Source organism: Oryzias latipes, chromosome 12 (assembly GCF_002234675.1).
Source record: "Oryzias latipes chromosome 12, ASM223467v1".
Classification (NCBI taxonomy): Eukaryota; Metazoa; Chordata; class Actinopteri; order Beloniformes; family Adrianichthyidae; genus Oryzias; species Oryzias latipes.
Window position 1 is genome coordinate 13,953,971 of NC_019870.2, and position 27,000 is coordinate 13,980,970.

At 37.2% G+C, this 27,000-nt stretch overlaps 2 protein-coding genes across 2 annotated transcripts; one reads left to right on the forward strand and one right to left on the reverse strand.

The window, feature by feature from the left end:
- The first annotated feature begins 763 nt into the window (after positions 1-763).
- ggt1a (gamma-glutamyl transferase 1a) lies at positions 764-10,126 on the forward strand. The gene is given in 13 exon segments (NM_001252235.1): positions 764-807; positions 1,721-1,915; positions 2,109-2,239; positions 2,316-2,405; positions 2,562-2,754; positions 2,864-3,024; positions 3,645-3,794; positions 5,058-5,194; positions 7,537-7,724; positions 7,805-7,932; positions 8,023-8,135; positions 8,212-8,325; positions 9,404-10,126. Coding segments are annotated over 12 exon segments (1,719 nt in total). The 5' UTR covers positions 764-807; positions 1,721-1,748; the 3' UTR covers positions 9,551-10,126.
- A 1,846-nt stretch (positions 10,127-11,972) lies between these two features.
- ggtl1a (gamma-glutamyl transferase-like 1a) lies at positions 11,973-25,548 on the reverse strand. Its single transcript, NM_001252237.1, is given in 12 exon segments — positions 11,973-14,948; positions 15,127-15,237; positions 15,314-15,423; positions 15,531-15,622; positions 15,709-15,896; positions 17,047-17,177; positions 18,040-18,186; positions 20,312-20,472; positions 22,668-22,863; positions 23,616-23,711; positions 23,798-23,925; positions 25,326-25,548. Coding segments are annotated over 12 exon segments (1,677 nt in total). The 5' UTR covers positions 25,496-25,548; the 3' UTR covers positions 11,973-14,801.
- Positions 25,549-27,000: the final 1,452 nt, after the last annotated feature.

Sequence of the window (27,000 nt, forward strand, 5' to 3'; positions counted from 1 at the left end):
AGGAAGACACTGATAAGAGGGAGCAAAAGGTCTGAAGTTTGATTGTGTTTAATTGCACATCACACATCTTTAGATCCTCCGAACTGGAACAGATTCCTAATTTGAGTGGAGCAGTTTCAGGACACTGATATTAGGCCCCAGAAAATCATTCACTTTAAACACACAAACTCTCTTATTTACAGTGTGGTGTCCCTGGCATTGCACCTGTCTAACTGGTGAAGCTGCACTTTGTTCAGCTCAGCACTCCTCCACCCTGTGCTCCTGCAGTTTGTCCTCCATGTTTTTTTTCCTTCTCCCCCGCAGATGCAAACGCCTCATTTTTCCCGGTGAGGTAGCACCTTAATTAAAATGTAAACATCAAAGGTGTCACATACAAACCCAATAATGTTACAGCGTGAGCTGTACTGCGTAAAGATTGCAGTGTCAAAGCGCTTCCCTCCTATTGACTTATATGAAATGAACCACCAGGAAACTGCAGCCTCTGCAGGTTAATCTTCACTGGGAAGTTTTAGTTTCACCAAAGATCTAGATCTGTTTATCACGCACTCTTTTTTCAGAGAGCTGTGATTGTTCCGCAGGTATCAAAAGGTTTTGCATAAATTGGTTATTCACATAGTGATTTCTTCCTTCAATGCAGCTGCTTAAGTCTTTTCTGTTCCCTTTACATTGTCTCCCGCCAGTGACTGAGCAAGTTAGGCATTTTGGAACCGGTTAAAGTTTAATGGCTTTATGATATAAGCTCATTACCTTTTAACTGTGGGCGATTTCAGCACACATCCTGTCACTGAAAGCTTGGGAGGAACTAAGGTAAGACAAAGCTGATTCCTTATTCCTGCAATGTTTTAATGCAAACCTTTAATTATATATTAGATTTAAACAACTTTTTGATAGTTCACCTCAAAAATGACATTTTTTTCTTTTTTTTAAAAAGGTCTATATACAGATACTTGTTGTGTAGCTGCATGTTGAATGGAAGGCAGTGTAAATGAAGAGAAAATCCCTTTTTCTTACATTTATTTGAGTTATAGTGCTGCAAAAAGACTCAATCACAACTTCAGCATTTTTTCCTTAATGATTTAGAGATTTAAAGTGTATAAAATAAGACGACATAATCATTTGTTTTCATTACATAATGTCTAAAAATGAACGTTTACAGGAAAAAAAAATCTTTTTTGCTTTGCTTTGTTTAACAGAATTTTATTTTTTGAAAATGACATTTTACATGATTCTGTTGAGTTTCAAGACCCCAGGTTAGCCTTGAATAGTCGAGACTAAATCACAGTTGCAATGCAGGCTTTGTGCTGTCAGCACACAGGAAGAAAAAACAATTCAAATTTATTTCATCCCTGCATAAGAAATGACAAGGACTTGTTTAAAATTAAAAAGACAAAATATGTTTTATTTAAAAGGCACAATTCCTGATAATCATACAAGAGCAATGAATTGGATAAATCAGGGTTTTTCTAGCAGAAAAGAGTGTTTCCTATCCATAGCTACAATAGTTAAGAACTATGAGGAAAAAAAGGATCTTATCAAAGAGAAATCGTCATTTTGCTTCTGACATTCTCACTATCGGAGATGCTGCTCTGACTCTTGTGGTTATGTGATTTTATTCAAATTTAATGTTTCCCTTTTCTACTTTATTAAAAAGCTTCTTCTTCCAAAAGCAAAGTCTCAAGTATTAAAATTTAAATTATGATAATTTTTTATTGCATTTCAGACATAAAAGAAGAACGACAAAAAAAAAAATGGTCAAGAAAACAGTGACGATCGCTTTGGCTGCACTGGTGTTGTCATCTGTTGCCGTTTTTGTGGGCGTCTTCTTCGGCGTGAGGAGAAAGTCATCAGCTGATGGGCAGATCTACCTGAAGGCTGCTGTGGCAGCAGATGCTGGACCCTGCTCAGAGATTGGCAGGTGAGATAGAGAAAAAGACAAAACGAATGCAATTAAGAACAGTTAAATAAAGTTTATAATTTACATCATTATAAAAATATGAGATGTATTAATGTCATTTTTTGGCAAAATCTTCATTTCTTGATTAACAAACAACGATTAATGAACAAAGCAATGTCTCATTTCTTCATGTATTTCCATTTTTTTGTTGCAGAGACATCCTTCTAAAAGGAGGGTCAGCCGTGGACGCCACCATAGCTGGATTATTATGTGTTGGACTGATGAATGCTCACAGTATGGGCATAGGCGGGGGGCTTTTCTTAACAATCTACAATGCAAAAACTGGTACACATATTCTTAAAAAACTTAAAGCCACCAATTCTCCTTGCTTAAGAAATGCTCATGTGTAATTTTGTCTCAGGAAAAGTGGAAACGATTGATGCCAGGGAGACGGCTCCACACAATGCAACGAGGGACATGTTTGGAAATAGTACAGATTTAGCTACGACAGGTAAACTCTGAGCTCACAGACTTGGAAAATTATGAAAAAATAACCATATTACAGGAATCTAATCATGCTCCAAACATTGTAAAGCTTTTGCTTACAGCAACAAAGTTTGAATCAATATCTGATGTAATGTCTGCTGAAATGTTTCTTGATTTATAGGTGGTTTGGCCATTGCTGTACCCGGGGAGATACGAGGCTACCAGATGGCCCATCAGCGACACGGGAAACTGCCTTGGAAAGATTTGTTTCAGCCGAGCATTCAGCTGGCAGAAAAAGGTTTTCCTCTGGGCAGGGCCCTGGCTTCTGCTATATCAGACAAAAGAGACATCATCCTGAATGACAAAGTCCTGTGGTGAGACATCAACTTGCAACCCCCAACCACTTTAAAAAAAATTTTTTTTTTTTAATTTTAGCTTTTAAATGGATGCATTAAACATATCTGCGCTTTTCTCTCCTTTCAGTGAAGTATTTTGTGGGGAAGATGGCGACGTCTTAAAAGAAAACAAGACCATTAAATTTACTAAACTGGCAGAAACCTACAGAAAAATAGCAGAGGAGGGTCCTGATGCCTTTTATGAGGGCTCACTAGCCCAAAATCTTGTGAACGATATTCAAGCAGCAGGTAGCTCTCCTTTAAAAAAATCATCTTGGAAACTGCAACATTTTTTTATAAGATCTCAAAACCCAAAAACGTATACTCTAAAAGGTTTTTTTCTTGCTTAATTGATGTGAAAACCATGTTAAAACTTAGATTTTCATATTTTCCATTAAATTTTGAAGGCTAAAATGTGGAAAGTGCAATTACACAGAAGCTGTTTTAAGTTTAATTTGTAACATGCATTTTAATTTTTGCTACTTAACCATAATATTAATTTAGGGATGTTTTTTTGGGGCTTCACTTGTCCTTAAATATATTCTCCTGCAACTTACTGCTACAATCTCATTCATTTTGGATCTATTTGTCTTTGAGCAACAGAGCAGAGCTGAGTGATTGAGTTTTGTCTGGAAGATCCTAAATGATTGCATGAGTCATCATCAGAGGTTAAAATGACAAATGCAGGTCTTAGAATGATAAAGGGCCGCTTCCTGTGCCAATTAGATTGAGTTTTTTCAACTGCAAAGCCAAAATTGTAATATTCCTGTTGTTATACTCTCTGCATTTCTAATTTCCAGGATTTGGGGGATTTGCACCCCCACATCTCTTTAAGTGAGCATTCACAGTGTTTGTCAATCCATGTTTAGGCGGAATCATCACAATGGAGGATCTGAAGAATTATACGGCTGTTTTAGATGAGAGCCCTCTGAGGGTGAACGTGGGGGAGTACGCCATGGTTGTTCCCAATGCCCCCGCGAGCGGCCCCGTGCTATCGCTGATATTAAACATCTTGAATGGTAAGCCTTGATGCTCGGTCCAAAAACACATCCTGAGTGGGAGAGAATCTGCTTCAATGTTGGCTGCCTTCGAGTCACTCCTAAAGGAAGGAGTCTGCTATTGGCAGTGTACTGAATTACTGTATGATCACTTCTCTGTTTGAGGCTTTTGTGACTTCATCTCATCTGAAATAAATGTGTAGGTTTTTTAAACCCTGTGCCGTTTTTACCCAGACTCATTCAGTGGCAGTAGTTCGTTTAAAATTAGCCCCTGAGTTGTGGGCAGGACTTTTTGCATCTCCCTCCCATCATCCCTTTGTTTACACTCTCTCCCGCTATAGCTTACAACCCATCACACCCCCAACCTAACATCAGTGGTGAAACAAAATACTGGAGCTATCCAGCCGTACAGTTTTGAAGCAGATACCAGCTCAGACAAGGAAAACAAAGACGTACATGGATCTATTTGTCTACAAGTGGATGCATCAGAATGAAGCGGAGTAGAGAGCTTGTGGCTTGTCCTAGTAGCTTCTACGTCACACCTACAAGCTTTTACAAACTGCTTCTGATTCACAATGATTTAAATAAAGAAAAACACAGAAATGCTCTTTTCAGCTTAATTTTCTTAATATATGTCCTTCATCATAAGAAAAATGCCACAAGAACATGTTAAAAACACCAAAAACACAATTTTCATCGGAGTGAGTCTTTACAAATAGCTCATTATGTAAAGTTAAATCTATTGTTATCAATTCAAATAGCAAATTAAATGAATTTACATCCAAAGTTGAGTGCTGATTGGATGCTGGCTTGAAAAAACGCTAATAAGAATCGGTGTAACCTTTCTTGTCTTTACTTGTCTCCATATCCTTGCTCTTCTGTCAACGTGACACATAGAATCGGAGGTGTTGGTGTGTGACGACAAAGTCTCTTCCTTCTGTCAGAACTGTGACAGTATTTTCTACTGAGGATTAGATGGCAATCCTTTTTCTAAAATTATCCTCTCTAAAAAAAAAAATTCCATTTCTTTGACTGGCCACCCACTCTCCCTGCCACCCTTTCCTCTCACACACACTAACACTAATCTCACCAATTTTTCTCTAATTGGACACGGTCGACCGGTTGTAGATTTTATTTCTGTCGCTGACCATCATTCCACTGAATTGGCACACCTTCCTGTCTCTGTTCTGGTCACAGCAGCTTTTAGGCAAAACAAAAGCTCATTTAGTCTGTAATGCATTTGAATTCACCTCTGAAGATAATTGTTTGTTTTCTTCTTTTTAGGATACAACTTCACTGCAGACAGTGTGGCAAGTCCAGAGAAAAAGATCCTAACCTTCCACCGGATTGTTGAGGCGTATCGGTTTGCCTACGCAAAGAGGTCGTCCCTTGGAGATCCCAGATTTCTCAGCATCGATAATGTAAGTTTGTAGAAGTTCCACTTTTTTTAAAATCCTGATTTGCCAGAAAAGCCTATATTGTAAAAAGTCATTAAAACTCTCTTGAATTAATACATATCTGGCAGAATTCTTCAACCTAAAACTAGAAAAATAGACGCAATCTTTGCATCCAATGCTTAAGAGACACAATGAAACATCATTTGAAAAATGAAACCAACACTCTAGTAAAGACTCAACATTTACAAAAACAAGGCAGAATCTTGTCTATGAAGACTCTCATTCATCCAGGTTGGTTCCATTGTACTAGGTTTAGGGGATGTCATCTGGACTTGGTTATTAAAGTTAGAAGACGTTTCGCCTCTTATCCAAGAGGCTTTGTCAATTCTGAATTAGCTGGTCTAAGAGCTGGTATATATGTGCGTCCATGGGGGAGGAGTCAGACCTGAAACTGGAGGTATTGTCCACTTAGCCTACATGGTTTCGGGTCGTTAATAGTCCTTTGTCCTCAGCTGGGGGTTGGAGAGCCAGTGACTCACTCTCCACATTGGTCCTCTCTTTCAGCGGTTAACGACTCAGGTGGAACTGGTTTGCTATGTTTAGGTTTCAAGACACTGCCATAGATGGATGGAAGAATAAACCTGAGACCACCATTCTTATTAAGAGAAGGTTTATCCTTCTTGACAAAGATGGCTTCTTTCACTCCTCGCTCAAACCATCCTTTCTCTCTGGCTAGAATTCGGACTTCACTGTCCTCGAATGAGTGGTTTGTGGCCTTCAGGTGGAGATGCACTGCAGACTCAGGTCCACTTGGGTTGGCTCTGCGATGTTGGTAAAGCCGCTTGTGTAGAGGTTGTTTGGTTTCTCCTATATACTGTTCATTGCAGTTCTCTTTGCAGTGGATAGAGTACACAACATTACTCTGTTTGTAGCTGGGAATTTTGTCCTTTGGATGAACCAGTTTTTGTCTGAGGGTATTGACTGGTTTGAGATGAACTGGGATATTATGTTGTTTGAAAATCCTTTTAAGTTTTTCAGACAGACCTGAGATATACGGAATTGAAATACTGTTCCGTTTCGGCTCTTGTTCATTCTTGTCTTGTTTTCCTGTATGTTGGGATCTGGTGAATGCCCACTTGGGATATCCACAGGTTCGGAGGGCTTGGTGGATATGTTGCTCTTCCTTCTTCTTTCCGTCAGAGCTTGTGGGCACCTCCTGGGCTCTGTGTTGTAATGTCCTGATGACGCCTAGTTTGTGCTGTAAAGGGTGGTTTGAGTCAAATAAAAGGGACTGATCTGTGTGAGTAGGCTTCCTGTACACTTCAACCTGGAGCTGTCTGTCCTCTCCAATGATCACAGCACAGTCTAGAAAGGCTAGGGTGTTGTCCTTTGTGTCTTCCCTGGTGAACTTTATGTTCTTGTCGACTGCTAGGGTGTTGTCCTTTGTGTCTTCCCTGGTGAACTTTATGTTCTTGTCGACTGCTAGGGTGTTGTCCTTTGTGTCTTCCCTGGTGAACTTTATGTTCTTGTCGACTGCGTGTAGGAACATAAAGTTCACCAGGGAAGACACAAAGGACAACCCCCTGGCCTAGACTGTGCTGTGATCATTGGACACGTGTCCCAAAAAATCAAGGAAAAATAATAAATCAAATGATATGACATGTGACACAAAGTTGTGAAAGTTAAAATAAAACAGAATAATACTGTGAACGTGAGGTGTAATTCCTGAAATTGTGATGGTACATTATGTAGGAAGCCTTGTTGAGTCAAACCAATCTCCTAAAAACACACACACTCCTAAAATGTAAACATTTGAGCTTTGAATCAACCAAAGTGACTCATCTGTGAAAATGCATGCACACAGTTGTTAATGAATAGAAAAAAAAGCAACATAAAGCAAACAATTCATTGAAACCAGACTGGAAGGTGTCTATTTTAGTGTGAAATCTAACTTTTTAACATGGGAGTCAGCGAGAACTTGTTATGTCCTGATCCTGGTGGTTTTTAAGAAACATTTTCTAACTTTGTGGTTTGTGTCAACTTCAGGATGGAAGGTGTGAGATTAAGATACTACGAATTAGATATCTAATACGGGACACAACAAAGCTTTACTTACAGACAACATCTTACTTAAAGACGAGAAAGAAAAAAAATCATTCACATCATACTTAAATTTCTGTTATGACTGCCGCCACCTCTGAACAGCTCACACAGAAGTAGTTTCCTAGCTGGAAGCGTATGTAATCCTAACAAATAAAATTATGTTCATGATTTTGACATTTTGCTTCAAATCTCTAGTTTCTAGGTTTGACAAATTCATATCTATAACTTTGTGGTACGGTTTTCCTCATTATTTTCTCTCACAGCTCATCCAGAACCTGACCTCCCAATCGTTTGCTGATGCTCTCCGTGAAAAAATCAGTGACAGCAGCACGCAGCCTGTGAACTACTACGGGCCAGACTTTTATCTGCCAGATAATCATGGGACGGCTCACATTTCTGTGGTGTCTGAGGATGGAAGTGCTGTGGCTGCAACCAGCACCATTAACCATTAGTAAGACTTCTCACCACAACCAGAACATTTTTATGTTTTTTTCCTGCATAGCTTTAGGATTGGGTGATATTTTCTTGCAGTTTGGGCTCCAAAGTGATGTCAAACTCTACAGGGGTTATCTTCAACAACGAGATGGATGACTTCAGCTTTCCACTCATAACAAATGGCTTCGGTGTTCCTCCTTCTAATAGCAACTTTGTTGAACCAGGTAACAACAAACGACAGCAGGATTTTTGACCAAAAACAAACAATTCAAACAATTAAATAACAATTAAATAATTCTGAATTCTGTCATAAGGGAAAAGGCCAATGTCGTCCATGGCTCCAGCCATCCTTTTTGATAAAGACAACAAGGTAAAGATGGCTGTTGGAGGTTCTGGAGGAACAAAAATCACAACTGCCATTGCTCAGGTAAAACTTCTCTGACTCTAGCTGTGTGCTGTTGTGTAACTTGTCCTAAATCCCAATTGTTCAATATTTTTCTTAGGTTATCCTGAATGCACTGTTCTTCGACTATGATTTGGAGAAAGCTGTGTCAGATCCGAGACTCCACAACCAGCTCCTGCCCAACACCACAGAAGCTGAACCAGACTTTGACCAAGTCAGTTTTGCACATTGCATAAATGCGTTAAACACAGTCAATGATTTAACTCAGCCATCAGCAGCACCAGTGAAACATTTGTTGCAATCATCTTTTAGAACTAGTGAAGTTCAATGCAACAAGGAAAGAGGTGTAGTCCGCTTTAAAAGGCTTTAACATTATCATCTTATTTGTCAATTTTAAAAAGTCTTAAAGTTCTAGTCCGATGATCTTTTGATCTATTTTAAAAGTATTCCCTGTGGTCTATAATTTATGATTTATAATTTATGATTATATAGTTTTGCACCAGGAAAAAAAAAAGAAAAGTTTTTGCCGAGTAGGAGTAGTTTAATAAAAATTTTGGGCGGGACCGGTGGTGCAGAGTAAACCTGCCTACACTTCCTATCATCCATTTGTTTAAAATCTGTCCCTCTAACTCACATCCCCTTACACCCCCATCCTGTCTTTAGCTGGGCAGCCCCAGCTAGCAAGGGGCTAGCAAGTACACGGTTTTGAGCCAGATCCTACCTCGGATGAGGAAAACAAGATTTTGTCATTTACAAGCAGATGCATCAGAATGGAGTGGAGCAGGGAGCTTGTGGTTTGCCGTTATAGTTTCTGTGACACCAACAAGCTTTTTCCAACCACATTTTTATCTGCTCCATAATGATTTGAATAAAGAAATACTCAGAAATGAAATTTTCCGCATAAATTTCCATGTATGTGTCGTCCATCATGAGAAAAATGCAACAAGAGCATGTGGAAACACAAAAAACATCACTTTCACTAGAGTGGGTCCCTAACCATCACATTGGAACCAGAAGAGTTTTATAAAATTTTCAAAGTCCACACGTTTCTTCAAGTTTAAGTTAGATTTTTAAGTACTAAAATGATCCTCAAATATCAGAGCTGTTCAGTTTTTACATGTTTACATTATACTCTTTTCTTTAAAAAAAATTAAATTAAAGTTTGCTCCTCTAAAGAGTCTTAAACTAGTTTAAATATTTAAATTAATGCAGTAACAACCCTTTTCCTGCACATATTCTAAATTTGGATGTACTATTTTTAAAAATATTTCCTCATTTTCTTTGGTTCACAGAACATCCTGAATGGTTTAAAAGCAAAAAACCACAACACAAAATACCTCAAATCCTTTGGAGCTGTGGTGCAGGCGGTGGTACGTTACAAAGACGGACTCCGTGCTCAGTCAGATCACAGGAAGTTTGCATATGCAGCAGGATACTGAGACCATATCTGGGACGGTACAGACTGTGAAGCTGCCTGACACCTTGAGGACATCCTGGAAGGGTGACGTAAAGATGAGCCGATGAAGAAGGCAACATGCTTTTTGCGCATAATAGTTTTGACTAGAAAGATGTCCACTTTCAGACATGACGCCCCAGCTGATTCTATGAAAATCATTTTTTGATTTAAGCATCGGATCTGCAAAACCTGAGCTGAGCTAAGAGATGAAATACCTTTGAGACCATTAAAGACCATTAAACTATATGCAGTTTAATGGAGATTTGTTTTGTAAAACATTTCTTTTGTTAAGCTGTTTTTTAAGGTTTCAAACATGGAAATTTTTTTTCAAGTAATCAAAAAGTTGCTTTGTTACTTATAGAGCCAAAATGTTTAGTAAGGAAAAACAATCTTTCATTACTTAAACTGCAACAATCTGTAATTTTTAATTACAGATTGAAATTTGTATGTCAACCTTTAATGTATTAGCTCCTTTTACCTCAGCTTTAAAGCATAAATATATTGCATCACTCCTATTTTAAGGATGACTTTAAACAATAAAGTTATTTAATGAACAAAGGTTTGTTTAAAGAGCATTCTTTTTTAAAGCTCACTCATAAAATGATCTTTATAATTACTGCAGGTAAAATGTTATATATTTGTGGAATGATTAACATTTTCTTCCTGGTTTTTTTATCCCTTTTTAACTCGCCTAATCCATGTTAGCCAAAGATAAAAGTACTGGGAGACGTTTTTACAGACGTATTCATAGTATTCATTTTTGATCATAGCTTAGGGACAACCAGTTCATTTTTCCGTTTTAAAGACATCAAGGGCCTTTAAAATTCAGATCATTGGAACCACATCATTTTTGTATGTCAAGCTTGTTAATTCCTGTTTAATAAAATTGGAAAAGTGTCAGGTCTTCCAACTTTCCTAAATCTCTTAAAAGCTAAAGTTTTGAAACAATCTACCATCCTTTCTAATGTTAATATTGTTCCACTTTCTTGCTCCCGAAGGATGTTTAATTTTTTTGGATTGAAAAAATTATGTTTTCTAGGACAGAAACACTGCCTTTTATCTATGTGAGATTAGAATAAAAAGCATAAACTGCATATTAAAACCCTTAATGTTGCACCACACTTAATATTATTGGACTCTGAGGCTTTTTCTTGAATGCTCTTATTTTATCTGATGTAATCAATTACATTTTCTTCACTCAAATGTAGCATCTGTAGGTCTTTGAAACTGTATTTTGTCCTTTTTTGAGCTATAAAAAAGTGACCTTGTTGCATTTACTGTACACTAGAGTTTTCCTTGAAGGTCCAATTAGTGGCAGGCTAACATCCACATACAGTAGTTATGGAGAACAGAGTTATGCAACTAAAACAGGGCAATGTACCAGCCCTGCAGGCAGACAAACTCTGCAGAATCTGTGCTCAGATAATAAGACAGCATTTGTGCAGATATATATAACATTGCACAGATATGCAAAAGTTCACATATAAAAAACTATTAAACAGCGGCTGTTGAGATAATTTGCTTCATCAAGAGACTTTGTGACTGAGGGCGTGCAGAGTCATCAGTGGATTATTGAACTGCCTCTGGCTCTTGGGTAAAAAGACATCGGCTGAAAGAGGTTTTCTACACACTTTAACGCCATACTCACTTTTTGACAGCTGTTTTTTTTAAACAAAAGACGTTAATATGATGGCATCAAAGCTGTGGAAATCACAGCTTTTCCAGATAAACTCCTTTGTCGTTCACAAAGACAATGCTTCTGCATGCAGGGACTGCAATTTGCATTCCTCATAATGTTCACGGAGCGCCTCAAAGGGAGATAGAAGCAGAATCCATTTAAGAAATCATAACTAATTCAGGTTTCTTCACTGAATATTCATCTTCTCTTGACTGTGATAGTGCTGCTTGGAAATAAAAACGGCAGAAATCAGCGGGTCATTGATAGTAATACTAAAAAGTTCTTTTAAAGTTTGCGAACACATTACTAATTTCCATGTATGTGATTAAAGACACTGACTCAATAGCAATGATTCAGCTGAGGTAGTATGCTTTGTTATGCAATGTTGTATTAAGGGAGTAATCTAATCTTGGAAATCCTGCCTTGGAAGTTAAATCCTGCCTTGGAAGTTGGCCATGCAGTCAGCTGCAGTCCAGAGGTGTCCCACACTCATGATGAATAATCAAACTGAAACATGTTGCTTTGATTGCCCCTAATGCTATTTTTCAGACTTTTGCACATCATCAATTAATAAATAAACACACCTCAATAATAAATCTAATAAATGATTTTTAAAATCAATTCTAATCTTTATGGTTTTGTAGTTTTTTTTGACACTAAATAAAAAAAGTTTTAGCTTTTTCTTGGCAAGGAAAAAAACAAATCACCCAAATTTCAGAGGCTTTTGTTGTTTTTAAGGTTTTATTGTAAAACCACAAACATTAACAATCATGTTCAATGTTCTAAAAAAAAACTATAAAAATACATGTTTAGTAAAAAACATACATTTGACATTAGAATTGATTACAAAAACAAGATTAACTGTTAGAGTGCCTTAGCACTGGCCTGGTTGGTCCACATCACAGTTTCTATCCCCAGAGAGCCATCCAAAAAGGCAGAAAATGGTTATTTTTGTAGTGGCCAAGGTGGAGGCACTTAACCATTTTTGATTGTTGCTTATTTTACTTCCAAGGTATATCTACTTTAAGACAACACCACCCTTCTCCACACAAATGCACCATTCCCCCCCCACCTTTTTGGTTTGCTCACACCCGGAGGATTGTGGAAGAAGAACAAAATACAACGTTGTATTCTTCAGAATGAAAGTCACAGTTAATTTCACAATTTAAGCAGCAAAGAGCCACTAAGGGAGTCATCCACAGGCAGCATTACCACAAAAAGTTCAGTCAAAATACAAAACATTCACTGCTGGAGTTGGAAGACAGTAGGATCGTATCGATCAAAAGGACAGAGTGTATTAGAGTGCCATCCTGGGTGATCCAAAGAAAATCTTTAAAGACAAAAAGCAGCAACTCTAGTTCAAATCAATCTGTTTTCATCCTTTCTCTCCTTCTTTGGCTCCGAAATAAAGATTTTTCTTTGCTGTCAAAGGCCCTAGCAGATTCCTACTTTAAAAGCTAATCAATTATTTCCTAAAGCATGTATAGATATCCAAGTTCAATGAACTTGTGGCTCACTAAATGAATGTGGTGGTCTGTCACTTTTATCTTTGAACCTAGATAAAACCAAAGTGATGTTTTTTTAGTAACTATAATGCCAATACCGAGCTCTCAAATAAAATAAATAATGTCTCAATTGAAAGTGTTACTGAAATCAAATTCTTAGGGGTTTTTATTGATGACAAACTAAGTTGGAAGCCACACATCAGACAAACTAAAGTCTCAAAAAGCCTCTCAATCATAAATAGATCTAAACATATATTAGAATACAACAGTAGATATTTATTGTACTGCTCCTTAATATTACCACATTTTACCTACTTTATAGAAATTTGGGGGAATAATTATTAGTTCACAATATCCTGTCATTTTACTTAAAAAAACAAGCCATCAGAATTGTACATAAAGCTGGCCATCTTGATCACACAAACAATTTATTTGATCATCAGATTTTAAATGTATGACCTTGTTGATTTTTTCACCTCCCAACTTCTATACAGAACTAGTGAGAAATCATTAACCGTTTAATATCCAAAAACAGTTCTTAGAAAATGAAGGCGGCTACAAACTGAGGGGATGTAGGAACTTCAAGACCAAACTTAACTTATAAGAACCACAAAGAAAAGTTTCTGTGTGTCAGTGTGTGGCATTAAACTTTGGAACGGGTTAAGCAATGAGCTCAAACATTCAAATATCCAAATATACAAGAAAATGTATAAAGAAACTCTGATTTCACTATATGAAGTTAAGAGGAGTTAAGGATCAACAGGTGTTTGAATAATTACAAATACATTTGTGAACTTGATTGTGGGAAATAATCAAAGCTCTTTTAATTACAATCAATGATTATTAAATTGTGTAATGTGCAATAATGGTTACAAAAATGTTTTAATTACAGTCAAAAAAACTATTGATTTTCTTTACTTGATCTGCAATGTGTAGCAATAATTACTGGTTCAATGTGATAATGTGTTCTAATAATAATCAATGATCATTGAATATCGGTTACCGTTACTGTTTACTGAAATCATTAATGAATGTTTTCTGAAGATAATCAATCATTACTAGGCACTTGATTTTGAAACTTGAGAACAATCTATCTGGTCAGAACCGGATTACAAAGACTATGTAAATTATAAAATGAATTAACTCATTGGGTGGGATTATATGATCTCGCTTCTTCCCACTCCTTTTCAAGCAATAAAACAAACTCTACATGACTTTAGTTAATTATCACTAGATTTAATCAACCAAATGTGACTTAAGTTTGTCTTTGTTTATTTTTTTTCTTTCTGTTTTTTATCTATGCATTATATTATTTCTGCACTGAGTTTAATGAATCTGTGTGAATTCTTTATTGTTTTGAATACAATGCTTGAAATCAATCAATCATTCAATCAATCAATATATGTAAACACCTCAAAAGCAAATTAAAGATTCAGAATAGGAGGATGATCAAATAAAACCTTAATTTACACTTTTGGAGCTGCTGATTCATTGAAAGAATAGAAGTTTTAAGAGCACGTTATGCAATGAGCATCTTCAAATACAATGCTTTAATGGCACTTGACTGCAGGATTAGTTCTGCTTGATGTTTCATTTTTTTTAGATCTGCACTTTTTTTCACAATGACATAGATCAAAAAACTTACCCATTCACATTTTCTTTAAATATTTTTTTTTAATATTTATAAGTAAAGATGATGACTTGCAATTTTATTTCTATAGTACAAATTGTTTAAACTATCTGGATTAAATAATTTTATCATAAGTGTTTTGCACTCAGACATCAGCAAATGTGTTTTGATGAGAAGAGATACATTTCCTACCTCTGTAAATGTGTATCTGATGTCAGTTTCGTGTGTGTAAGCAACAGTTTTTTACCTAAGGTTTACCAAGATAACCGTTTCAGAAGTTCACCTTTATCTCGTATGCATCATGCAGAGGGGTGGAAGATACGCAGTCTTCTCTCATGATAAAGACATTGGGTCACATGTCAACAGCATGATCCATTCACAGAAATCTGCAGCACATTGTTTTGGGTTACCATCATAATGATTAGTATCCAGCAGATTTTCCCAACTTCCTGTTGTCTGATATCGCGCTGATGCAGCCGTTCTCCGTTCCCACAGCGTTGACCACATTTAAAAAGAAGTTCCAGTTCCCAACTTTGTGTCCAAAAGCTTTGAGGCCATCTCTGACATTCTGATAGGAAACACAAAAATACCTTAAAGATTCTCTCAGAGAAATTAAAATTGAGTCTTTGATTGTTTAATCCCTTCTTCAATCCTTAAACAGGAATTATGTTTAGATTAGTTTAGTCTAATACAGTTGAATGCCGTTAATGGACTGTGAAGATGAAGAAAAAAGAAAATCAAGTTACCTCGTTAAAACCCGGTTCGAAGTTTACTTGGTTCTCCGAATCAACAAAGACTATAGGCGCAGCAATGGCATCTTTTAAACTCATCCCCAACCACAAATGATTTATTATTGACTGTAATGAACAAAAAAAGGCATGTTACAACAAAGAATTGCATAATCTAGAGTTAAAACTACAATCACTGAGTTACCAAGGCCATGGCTGTGGTAATCATGCTTCCTCCTGATCCACCAATCGCAAGAACCCCTCCAGACTTTGACTCCAGTATCGTTGGAGCCATGGAGGATGGAGGCCGTTCACCTACAGGGGAAAGACAAAAGTCATGCACTGTGCTACAGAAATTATTAGTTGCGATAGTGAAATAAAAACTTTTTACTGGAAGGTAAAAAGAAAGTTTGTGACTTTACCTGCCTGCAACGTCGTTGTCCTTTTGCAAAAGTCAGCAAGCTCATTGTTTAGGATAATTCCTGTTCGCGGAGAGTAAACGGCTCCTCCAAACCTGCAGAAGGAGTCAGAGGACAGAGAATGTCTAAACATAAGAAAGTAATTCCCTTTAATGTGTCAGTAAATGATCTTTCAGCTCACAGTTGGTTTATGGTGCTTGTGGCGGAGACTACAAGTCCATTTTGATCCATGACAGACACGTGTGTCGTCCCAAAGTTGTCAAAGGGAGGCTCCACGTTGTTGTAATACGTGTTTTCATGCGTGGAGTTTGGGGAAATCATCTTTCTGATGCGATTGATGAAAGAGGGATCAACCAGGTGGTTTGCACTCTGAAAGGAAACAAGGCATCAAAAGGCCCAAAACGAACAGCAAACATGATCAATTCTTTGTTGAAGTCTACTTCAATTTCTTATTGTTTATAAATGTTCTATTTATTTTTTACAAATAATTAAAAATGATCCCAATTTACTACTTTTTTCTCATTCAAATATAATTGTTTTAATGTGGCAGGTTTTTTTCATTAGCTTGTTCTAAAATCCTGACGTGTAAAGTGTAAAGCAAAGCAGGCAAGAGGCACTAAGGAGATTAAAGTTTGTTTCATCATATGAGGCTCATTAATTTTTCTTAGAGGTTTTTTTTCATAGAGACTTAAAAATAGCATGATATGGCTTCTTTAAGCTTGTAAGACAAAAACTAACTGGTCCAATTTGACATACAGAGGGCATCGTTTTATCCTGTTTTTCTTCAGGGAATCACCTTAAATTTTGCTTTTCAAAAGAAACTTTCATGACCTAAGGGGGGAAGACCCAGAATGCAGGAGGTCAAGCTTGTGGAAAGAACTTTAAACTTCAAAAACTAAACTGAATGACTGACAAAAACGTGAGCAAAGAGAGCAACAGAAAGCAGACGACCAGACAGGTTTTAGTGTCTGAAAACCAAACACTTAAATACACCGAAGAGGATTAACTTACTTAAAGAGAGCTGTGGATAGTTAACAACCTAAACCTGGTGGGATTGTGTAATGTGACCTATCAAGAAAACCTAACTGAAAACCAACCAAACAAGATGTCGATGAAGACTCTCATTCATCCAGGTTGATTCCATCATAGTAGTACGTTTAGGGGCTTAGTTTTTAAAGTTACTCAGGGGTGAAACTACTTCTAACTTTAAAAACTAAGTCCAGAAGACAGCCCCTGAACCTACTACTGTGATGCAACCAAACAACAGCACAATCCTCACAGAAATGCTCAATCAAAGCTTGCTCTTCAATCTAGTTTATTCAAAAATACAATAACAGAACCATAAACTAGTCCTTTCAAGAAAAATATTTGTCATATCATCTAAAAAAAGCATAAAAGGTTCAAATTAAAATCTTATTAATCTTGTTTTAGCATATGTTATGTAATGTCTGTTTATCTTGGTTCTCATTCTTACTGATAACCCAGGTTAAACATGACTAATGACATTTTTTATCGTCACCTTTTGGTCACTGAAGATAGGATCACGAATGCTCTTTTTTTGTCCATTAGCAAATTTAACTGCCTCGATGTAATGATGGTACATCTGAATCTTCTCATTAACGTTTGGAGATCCTGCAGTGAAAGAGTAATCTGTACAAAGAAAACAACAGTTTTTTAGTCATCAGCCAAAAACCAAAAATATTTATATATACCGTATTTTCCGGACTATAAGTCGCACCGGAGTATAAGTCGCACCAGCCCAAAAATGCATTATAAAGTAGAAAAAAACACAGATAAGTCGCACTGGACTATAAGTCGCACTTTGATGGGAAATTTATTTTAAAAATCTGAGACCAAGAACCTTGAAAGGCAACTTAAAATAACAGGGGGTTAGAGAACAGGCTAAATAGCTACATGACGCACAACAAACTGAGTACGTGCCTGCTTTATTAACATAAAACCACTGCGTGAGTGGGACTTGGACTTTAAAGGGCTACTGGTAAGCTCAATGCTGGACTCCTTTTTTTAATATGTCACGTTGTTGTATTGGGTTAAAAGAAAAAAAAATAATTACCGGTAAATGTTCTAAAATGTTATACAAATGTTTGTATTAAAATGATACATATTTGTTAACCTGAAAAAAGATAATTATTAGTAAAATACTACTTAAATTAAAATAAATTGTATTTAAGTGTGGGAGCATGCAGGTCACAAACACACTTGACAGTATGAAAGTACCACTAAGTACCACTCCGAGCCTGGAGCGCCCTCTTGCAGTTGTCAGTGAAAATAACGAACATGTGAAATTATTCAACAATGTAATTTATTTCAAATATAAGTCGCTCCGGAGTATAAGTCGCACCCCTTGCCAAACTATGAAAAAAAGTGCGACTTATAGTCCGGAAAATACGGTATATATTTTTTTTACACTTGTGTAGTACAATGATGCCAGTTATTGGTCAGTTCACTGGAAAAACAGCATCAGGGTCATTCCACAATAAATCAAACAAACCTTTCATGATCCCGAGGATGAAGGCAAGCAGGGGCCCCCCCGAAGGAGGGGGAGGGATGTGCATCCGAATATTTCCCAGAGGAACCGTCCAAGCATTTCCTACCTGGACTTTGAAGGACCTCAAATCCTCCATCGACAGCGTCCCACCTGACATCAAGAATAGAGACAAAATGTTTGTCTTTTTCTCTTTTATATTTGTGCTTTCATACGCTTTTATAGGCCTGTGGGGTTGAACAAAACAAAGATCTACCAGATCTTTAAATCAAATGTAGCCTTAACAACCTTAAAGTAATAATTAATTTATTAAACTGTTACACTACAACTTTTTTTTAGTTAAAAACTAAGGAAAAATGCATGAACAGTAGATCCATAAGTTTGGGTTTAAAAAGTTCATCTTAAATGTAATTATAACTAAGAGAAAAAAGACTGACGGGTATGCGGAGAAATAGCTGCAATCAGCAAAGGGTTGGAAGCACATTTCTTTTTTCAGAAATTACATTTCTGTTTGTTGTTCTTTGTTCAGTACTACACAGTCAAAACACACAGTAGATGTTTTTACCTGTACAGTATTCCTAACAGCGGCTGTTTTCCTTTTTGGTATGCCTGTTTAAATTGGTTTTACACATCTTAACCCCCCCACACACACACACAAACATACACACCCTATGAGAACTGCAAATATGAAGCCAGCTGTGAAGCTGAGCAAGATAAGAATGAGTTGGTTGTATGATGACCTCCTGACCTTCTCTGATGCGATAATACTGCACGAATGATAGGCACCTGTTTTAAAATGTTACAAAAACATGCCACAGGATCGTGTTATCTTATAGATACTGAGCTGGAAGTTTCCACAGATTGAACTTTTTCCTCATAAACCACCTAAAGACTAAGAGACAGTTTTGAAAATGCAAATAATTTGTAGATGTTACTTGTGAGTCTTCTAAGGTGCTCATATTTGAAAGGCTGCATTTAAACAAAGCAGAACAAGACACTTATTTCAGACAGATGAAACCAAAATGGAAATGTTTGGCCCAGGAAAACTCATTTTTATCTTTTCTAATCTAATCAACTATTAGCATAAAAATATATGTCAAAATCAAAAGCCAAGCACAGTAGTGAGGAGGTGATGATGTGATTTTGCTGCCAGGACCTGAGGCTCTTTTGTTTTTTTGAGTCAACTAAAGTCTGATGTAGATTACTGGCATTGGGTCTGCTTTAAAAGCAATCCCAACCACACAAACCAGTTTAATCAGGGCAGCTAAAGCAGCAGAATTGGGATTTTTGATTTTCACAAGGTAAAAATAAGTTTTATAGATTTAGAGGAAAGTCTCAAAAATGTTAGGTATTTTAAATTCTGTCTGACGTTTCTCTGATTAGTTTAAATAATTTTAAAAACTTGTCTACACAGCATTATTGATGTCTTTTATACATTTTATATTCTTGTCCTAAGCTTCTGTGGGTCAGAAAATCCCGCACACGTGAATTGATTTTACAACAAAACTTAACAATGGCTCTTGTGTGTGTCGAAACATCTATATGAACACCAGGAAAATATGAGTCCAGATTGCATTTGGAGTTTAGGGATCCATGCAATTCCATTTCAGAGATCTAACAAAAAAAAAAGGTGTATACTTATACATGGTTTTTCTACCTTCCTGTAAGGCCCAAAGTACTTTACCATTACAGTCCCATCTGTCCATGCACACACACACATTCACACACTCAGCTGCCTATCACTGGGGTAACCTATAACCACCAGCAACATTATGGGGTTAAGTGTCTTGGCCAAGAACACTCTGATACTCAGGCAGGCAAGGCGGGAACCGAACTTGCGATCTTCAAATCAAAGGTCAACTGATTCTACATTTGCACCATAGCCACCCACAAAAAAAGGTAATTTCTTAATTTAGAGTTCTGTTTTGCGTTGTGAGTTGCTCATGACCATCAGTAAACTAAAAGAACTTGAGTCCAAGAATGCACAACAAATATGAGTGATACAGAATATTATCGGTAAATATTTTTGATTACATTGATTTTAAATTGTCTCAAAGTGCAGGTTTTAACACATTCTGGCTCAGTTTTTGTTAGAATAAATACATGCAGCAAATTGCTGCTTTCCTGATTTGCATTTATGTTTTATAAAACAAAATCAGAAGTGAAAATTGTTTATTTTTGTCCACAACAGAAAAAAAAGCAAAATAAATAAATGAATGGTGGTTCTTTTTTTCAAGACTCCAGTAATCTAGCTTGCCCATACAACATTTGCACCAACCTGCGTTTTTTATGTCCTGGATTAAGTCTTGTCCTATCTTGCCATTATAGAAAGCATCAGCCCCTTGCTTTGCAATGGTTTCCATAGTTTCTGCCAGTTTAGGAAACTTGAGGATCTCCTCTTTGCCCAGACTTACGTTGTTCTTGCTGCAAAGAACTTCACTAAAAGATAAGCACAAAAAGCAACAGTGAAATGAAAAGGCACGGAAGAAAGGATTTTAAGCACAAAGCTAGCTGTTTATACTTCTTTAAAGTTGTTTTAACTTTAGATATATTTATAGTAGCAAACAATAACCAGAATTCTCGAGGGTTTTGTAATCTTAACCATGTTCATACTTGTTCTGCAAAAAGTTGCTATGTCTGCTCCTCTTTTAACAGGAGTGTTTTTTATTGGTGACATAAAAAGCTGACACTGCAAAAAAGGATGTCAGCATAACAGCTGTCACTTTAATCCTGAGAACACTTCTGAACCAAAGGGTGGAGAAGAGACACAGCTGTTTTGAAAGAAAACCTCGCCATGGCAATTTCTATGTATAAAATCATGTTTTACAACTGTTGCTTCCAAAGTATAATTACAGTAAAATGACTCAGACACAGTTAGAAAGTGGCACTGCTATGACTTTCTAGTTCTTATCAGTGCCAAAAATGGATGAAAGCTCAGCATGACTTGACAGCAGCTCAGCGAGCATCAAAAGGCTTTTTGATGCTTCTCTTCTGTCTTGCATGAAGATAATCTAAGTATTGTTTATTTAAAGCATGCATGGGATCTTTTAATCTTCTTTCTGGTGTACCTTTTGCCTTCAGAACTTCCTAAATCCTTGGAGGGCATAGATTCAACAAGTTACTGGAAACATTCCTCTGAGACTTTGGTCAATATTGACATGAAAGCATCACACAGTTGCTGCAGACATGTCAGCTGAACATCCATGATGCCAATCTCCCGTTCCACCACATCACAAAGGGGATCTACTAGATTGAGATCTGGTAACTGTGAGATGATTCCATCTTTATGACATGGCGCCTTATCCTGCTGGAGGCAGCCATCAGAAGATGGCATCCCCCAAATGATGGACACAGTCAGCAACAATACTTAAGTAGGCTGTGGCATTGTAATGATGCTTAACTGGTACTAAGGGGCCAAGAAATATCCCCACACCATTGCACCACCACCACCAGCCTGAACCGTTGACACAAGGCAGGATGGATCCATAGTTTCATGTTGTTAATTCTGACTCTACCATTCAAATGTTGCAGCAGAAATAGACTCATCAGACCAGACAACATTTTTCCAATCTTCTATTGTTCAGTTTTGGTGAACCTGTGTGATTTGTAGCCTCAGTTCCCGCGTGTTGTGCGTTCAGATGCGCCCTTCTGCAGACCTCAGCTGTAACCAGTGGTTAATTAAGTTAATGCTGCCTTTCTATCAGCTGGAACCAGTCTGGCCATTCTCCACTGACCTCTGGAATCAACAAGACATTTTCACCCACAGAACTGCCGCTCACTGGATAATTTCTCTTTTTATGAATATTCTCTGTAAACCTTAGAGGTGTTTGAGGGTGAAAATCCCAGCAGATTCGGAAATACTCAGACCAGTCCGTCTGACACCAACAACTATGCCACGATCAACCACCTTTCTTCCCCATTCCGGAGCTAATTTGAACTGCAGCAGATCATATGACCATGTCTACATTCCCTAAATGCACTGAGTTTCTGCCATGTTATTGGCTGATTAGAAATTTCCGTTAACAAGCAGTTGGACAGGTGTGACTATTAAAGTGGCCAGTGATTTATTTCAATTAAATCTTTGCTAAAATTAAAACTTTCTTTTCATTCTTGCATTGATTTTTTACATTTGTTTATGAAGATTTGGCGTTCAGATATGTCTGAGTAAAAAAAAAAAAACAGATCCAAAGGCTGTTTGTTTTTAGAGAAAGAAAGAAATAGTATTCCTGTCACGTACAAACGTGTTTTTTTTTCTGCATTCTGTCATCGGTCAACTAAGATAAAGAAGAAAAAAGCTTCTTAAAAACTTGAAAACCTCTATTTACATTTCCCATAAAAAGTCCCATAAATAACCTGGAAACCTAGCTGAGTAAAATAAGGTTTGGACCAGAGCTTAACTGTTGTGCAATATGTAAAGAACAGTTCTCACAGAGTAAAGTATGATGTAATGAGAGAGACATTAGTAACAAAAGGTAGTTTAAGAGGGGACTTTTACTCTGGGGTTATCGATGTGTCTAATCTAAAAGAAAAGATCCATCAAAGAACCCAACCCTGTCATTTTTAAATACTTTGTTTGGTAGTGATGATTACAGGGAACTTAGAATAGTTAAGAAGCAGGAAGTGTGAGACTTTACCACAAAGATGAGTTCTCCACATGCATTTTCACAAAAGAGTGGCTCATTATTTGCGAGAGATAAGGGGGCATGGGGATGCCTTTCCTGGCCAGCTTGATGGTCGGCTCGAAAAGCTTGGCCCAGGGCAGCTTCCCGTAGAGTTTATGAACAGCCTCATAGCCCCGCAGCTCTCCAGGAACACCGATCCACTGGCTGCCTGCAAAGTTCATAAGAGAAACGTGCAGCTCAGAGACAGCAAAGTTAAAAAAAATGATACAAAAAAAGTCTCTGTTCATTGATGCAAGCGAAAAGTTATGGCCTAAATAAAATATTCACTCTAAACTCAACTAAACAGTAGAAGTAGTAATAACACCAATTATTGAAATATAAATTTTAATATTGAAAATTAGTATTTAACATTTTTTAATGAATCTGTAAAGACTAGTTCATCCAAGATTGTTTGATTTATTGATACCCTTTTATTTTCAAACATAAATTAAAATAGTTAAATCAACATTATAAACAAAAAGCGATAAAGTGCTTGAAAAAGAAGAAGGTAGAAGAAGAATCGTAGTAATTACCACCCCAAATCTTAAAATAATTTATGCACATATTTTTACATATTAACATGTAATTATTTCTCACATAAGTACAAAAGAATTCAAGAAAAAAAACAAAAATCATCAAGGTACTAAAACAATTTTACAAGTAATGATGTCTATACATTGTCCCATTAGGCTTCATTTTCTAATGGTTCTATAGCAGAAAATGTTTTGAAAATGGTCATCTGGACACTTTTCAAAAATATTTTTGATATTTCTTAACAGAGGAAGTTTTGGTAAAGCTCAATAAAAGAAATATTACCATTCTATTTTTTTTGCTGTTCAATTGTACCTTTTAACAATTGAAACCATTTTTTTTTTCAAATTTAATAAAAGATGACATTGCAAGAGAAACAGCTCTGCCTACCTGTGGAGAATCTGAACTCTTTGGGACAATCACTCAACAAATTGGTCTTGAACAACTTGGGGACAGTTTCACGGAAGTTGTAGACAGTCACGTTGCCTGAACAAAGACAATCAAATAAAAATATTGTCCTTTTTCGAATAAATATCTGAGAAAAAAACACAATTTAACAAAGTCATACCAACCTGTTTTGTTTCTGATTGCCAATATGGAGCCACCTCCAATCCCCATGCTCTGAGGATTGACCACAGAGGTGCACAGAAGAGCTGCAATGGCGCCATCTACTGCTGAGCCGCCCTGCAGAAGCATTTCCCTGGAATACATAAGCAGCTGAGTTTACGGGAAGATTGTGAGCTCACATAGAGCTAGGGACCAGCTGAACCCTGAGTCCTCACAGCACATTTGTATAACAACAACAGACACACATTCCTTGATTGCCGCTTCAGACTCCTGCATGAAAGCATGTTTGTACCAGAAACCAAAACCTAAAGTCAACTTGCATGGCAGTAAAGATAAATCATAAAACCCCATTTTTGGTGCTACCTATTGGTAATCAAAATGGGCTTTTCATCAGTTATTCATGGGCTGGATTTACATGTGAAGGGCTTCTTTTAAGTTTTTTTTTTTATGCTTCATTTGACAACAAAGTAAAAAAAAAAAAAGCATGTAGTCAGGGAAAGCTCCTGCAAGATGTGAAAAGCTCTTTTCAGAGGTCTGGCAGGATGTCACATGCATTCTCTGAGCAGCAGAAGTAAAGACTGGGAGCACTTTACTGTGAGGGTTTACAATGCCAAAGAATACAAACAGGAATCTGCATTTTTTGAAAAGGCAAAATGCAACAAAAACCACATGAAAAACAAATCGAAAGTTTAAGATCATGGTAAGGTGACAAGTGCTAAGGTGTAACAAATTAGTTGAGGAGAAACTAGAAAACAAAACAAAAAACTTTCCACAAAAACTATTGAAGAAAGTTGGAGCAAATGTATGGATAAAACGTTCTGAGCACTTTATCATGAGGTCCTTTGCTGCTGTCTGTATGGACAACACATTTTTGTGATCCTCACACCTGAGGATCTTCTTTGTCCCAATTGCAAACCTGGAAACGAACCCTCTGGCAGAGGGAAAAAAAAGACTTTCACTGAATACAAACACAGGAAAATGTGCACAAATTCTTGCAGAAGACATCCCCTTTCCCCCTAAAAATTTGGGTTAAAGATCAGACAGGATTAACTGGTCCTGTTCTTGCACAATAGACAAATGAGAAATAAGAAAAAGTCTAAACTTGGATCCCTCAACGGCTCCAAGAAGGAAACTAGTTCAATGCTGTAACTCCTGTAGACACAAATGTCACTTGGCAGAACAGGATGAGCAGTGAGGAGCAGTGAGGAGCAGTGAGGGGAATCTGGGACCTGTCTGCTCTGGGTTTGCAGCCATACAGCCCGTCAAATCTCTTAAACTGCTTAAGTCACTGCTTGGCTCAGATTTATAATCATACCACCCCCAGAGATGCAGCCTGACAGCTCTGGGGTTTAATTAACAGTAAAACACGCACAACTTTACGCAGCTGAATTAGTGGAGCAAACCACTGAAAAAAAAAAGTACTTTTCTGTAACTATACATTTCTGTGTTTCTCTCTGAGCAAAGTCGTATTAAAATTCATTACTAATACTTTTTCTTTGAACTCAAAGAACTTTTAAAGGTAAGATGACTTACTTGCCAATGTCGGAACAAAGCTTCGAGTCTGCAGCTACCGCCGCGTGTTTGAAGCCGCTGATGCATCCCTCACCTACAATCGTGGCGATGCACAAACAAACTAGAGCAGCAGCGCAGATCAGGGCAAGAAAAATGCAGCAGCACTTCTGCCATGGCTTACACTTCGCCATTGGTCTTCAGGGAGGATGGAACTAGTGCGCTGGAGAAACTTGCTTCTGTGGCTCAGCGGCGCAGTGCGCAACAAGCGCGTAAAGCAACTTGGATAATCCAAACCGAGGGTTCACGCCTACTCCTTTCAATCAGAAGCGAAAGCAAAGCATAAGAGCCAACAGTGACCATATTGTTTGAATCCCTGTCAAACGTGGAAATTCCCATCCATCCCCTGGTCATTGGTGCGTTAAACCTGTGTTGTGTCAACATCTGAGGCAATTTGGGCAGCTTAAAAAAACAACAACATATAGAGCTGTCCCTACAGTGTATATTTTAAGTACACTGTTCCTGCTGATGCATCGTTATGCTTAAGACATGAACTCTGTGGCAGAGATCCAGTGGTCAGCAACATATTGAAGACTCTGTTCGGGGTCAGAAAATCATTCAGTGTTTTAACAAAAAACGTTGGATTTTCTATTTGTCTTGGGGTGTTTTAGACTCAAAAAAAGTTACTTTGCTCTGAACCAGAAACAATGCTTTTTTTTATTAATTATCTATTAATTTTAATTGATGCTAAACTCATCTTTAATTAAATAGCAGTTATACTTTCTGTGTGCTCTCAATAATTGGAATAGCACTAACATATAGATAAACACCGTTTTTTTTTTTTTTTTTGTAAACCATGTGTCTCCAACCTATTTTACAAACATTTTACTTTTATAACAGTGGTTACGATTTGGCATGTTGTTTAACATTAAGTTGTCTGATGTTTTTTATGCATTTGAATTGGTTGTGTTAGTGTACATGTAACAAAAAAGCATGGTATGGTTCATTACACATTCTAATTTATTCTGATGCAGCTTTAGGAGACACTTTTGAACCACTTACCAAATACACAAGAGTTTTGTGGGTGCCACAACATGACGGAACATGTGGGTAACTGGTTTGCTGGAAAGAAAGGGAAAAATTGAATCTGTCAGGACTTGAGTTAGTCGTGTTTTTAAAATTGACATTTCAACTTTTCCAGCAAATTTGACTGTAAAAAAAGTAAACAAGCATGTGAATATTGTTGTGAAACGGGACACTGGAATGCTGAACAACCTGTGCTGTGAGTCCGATGCGTTTCTTGCTCCAGTAAAACTAATCATCATGTGCCATTTAAAAGTCATGTCAGCCAGATGGTTGGCTGCACATCCACGGATTATCAGAGAACCCTTTGCGTCGTTAACAGGAAAACGTTTCAAGGTTTTAATAAAAATCTTAAAAGTTGCATTATGTGCAGCATGTGGCTTCCTTTGAATCTGTTCCCAGAGACAGCATAGCATACTCAGTTGTCCTAGACTGTGAGCAGCTGCAGGGTCAAGAAGCTGTGGCCTTATGTCCTTCACCGCTCCTGATGGTGCTCATCATTGAAAGGCCATGGCTTAGCAGTAACATGTGGTCCCCCCAAAAAATGTTGATTATTTATTTAACATAAATAGGCTGCAACTTTGTTTACGTTCCTGTTTGCTGTATACCCACAAAT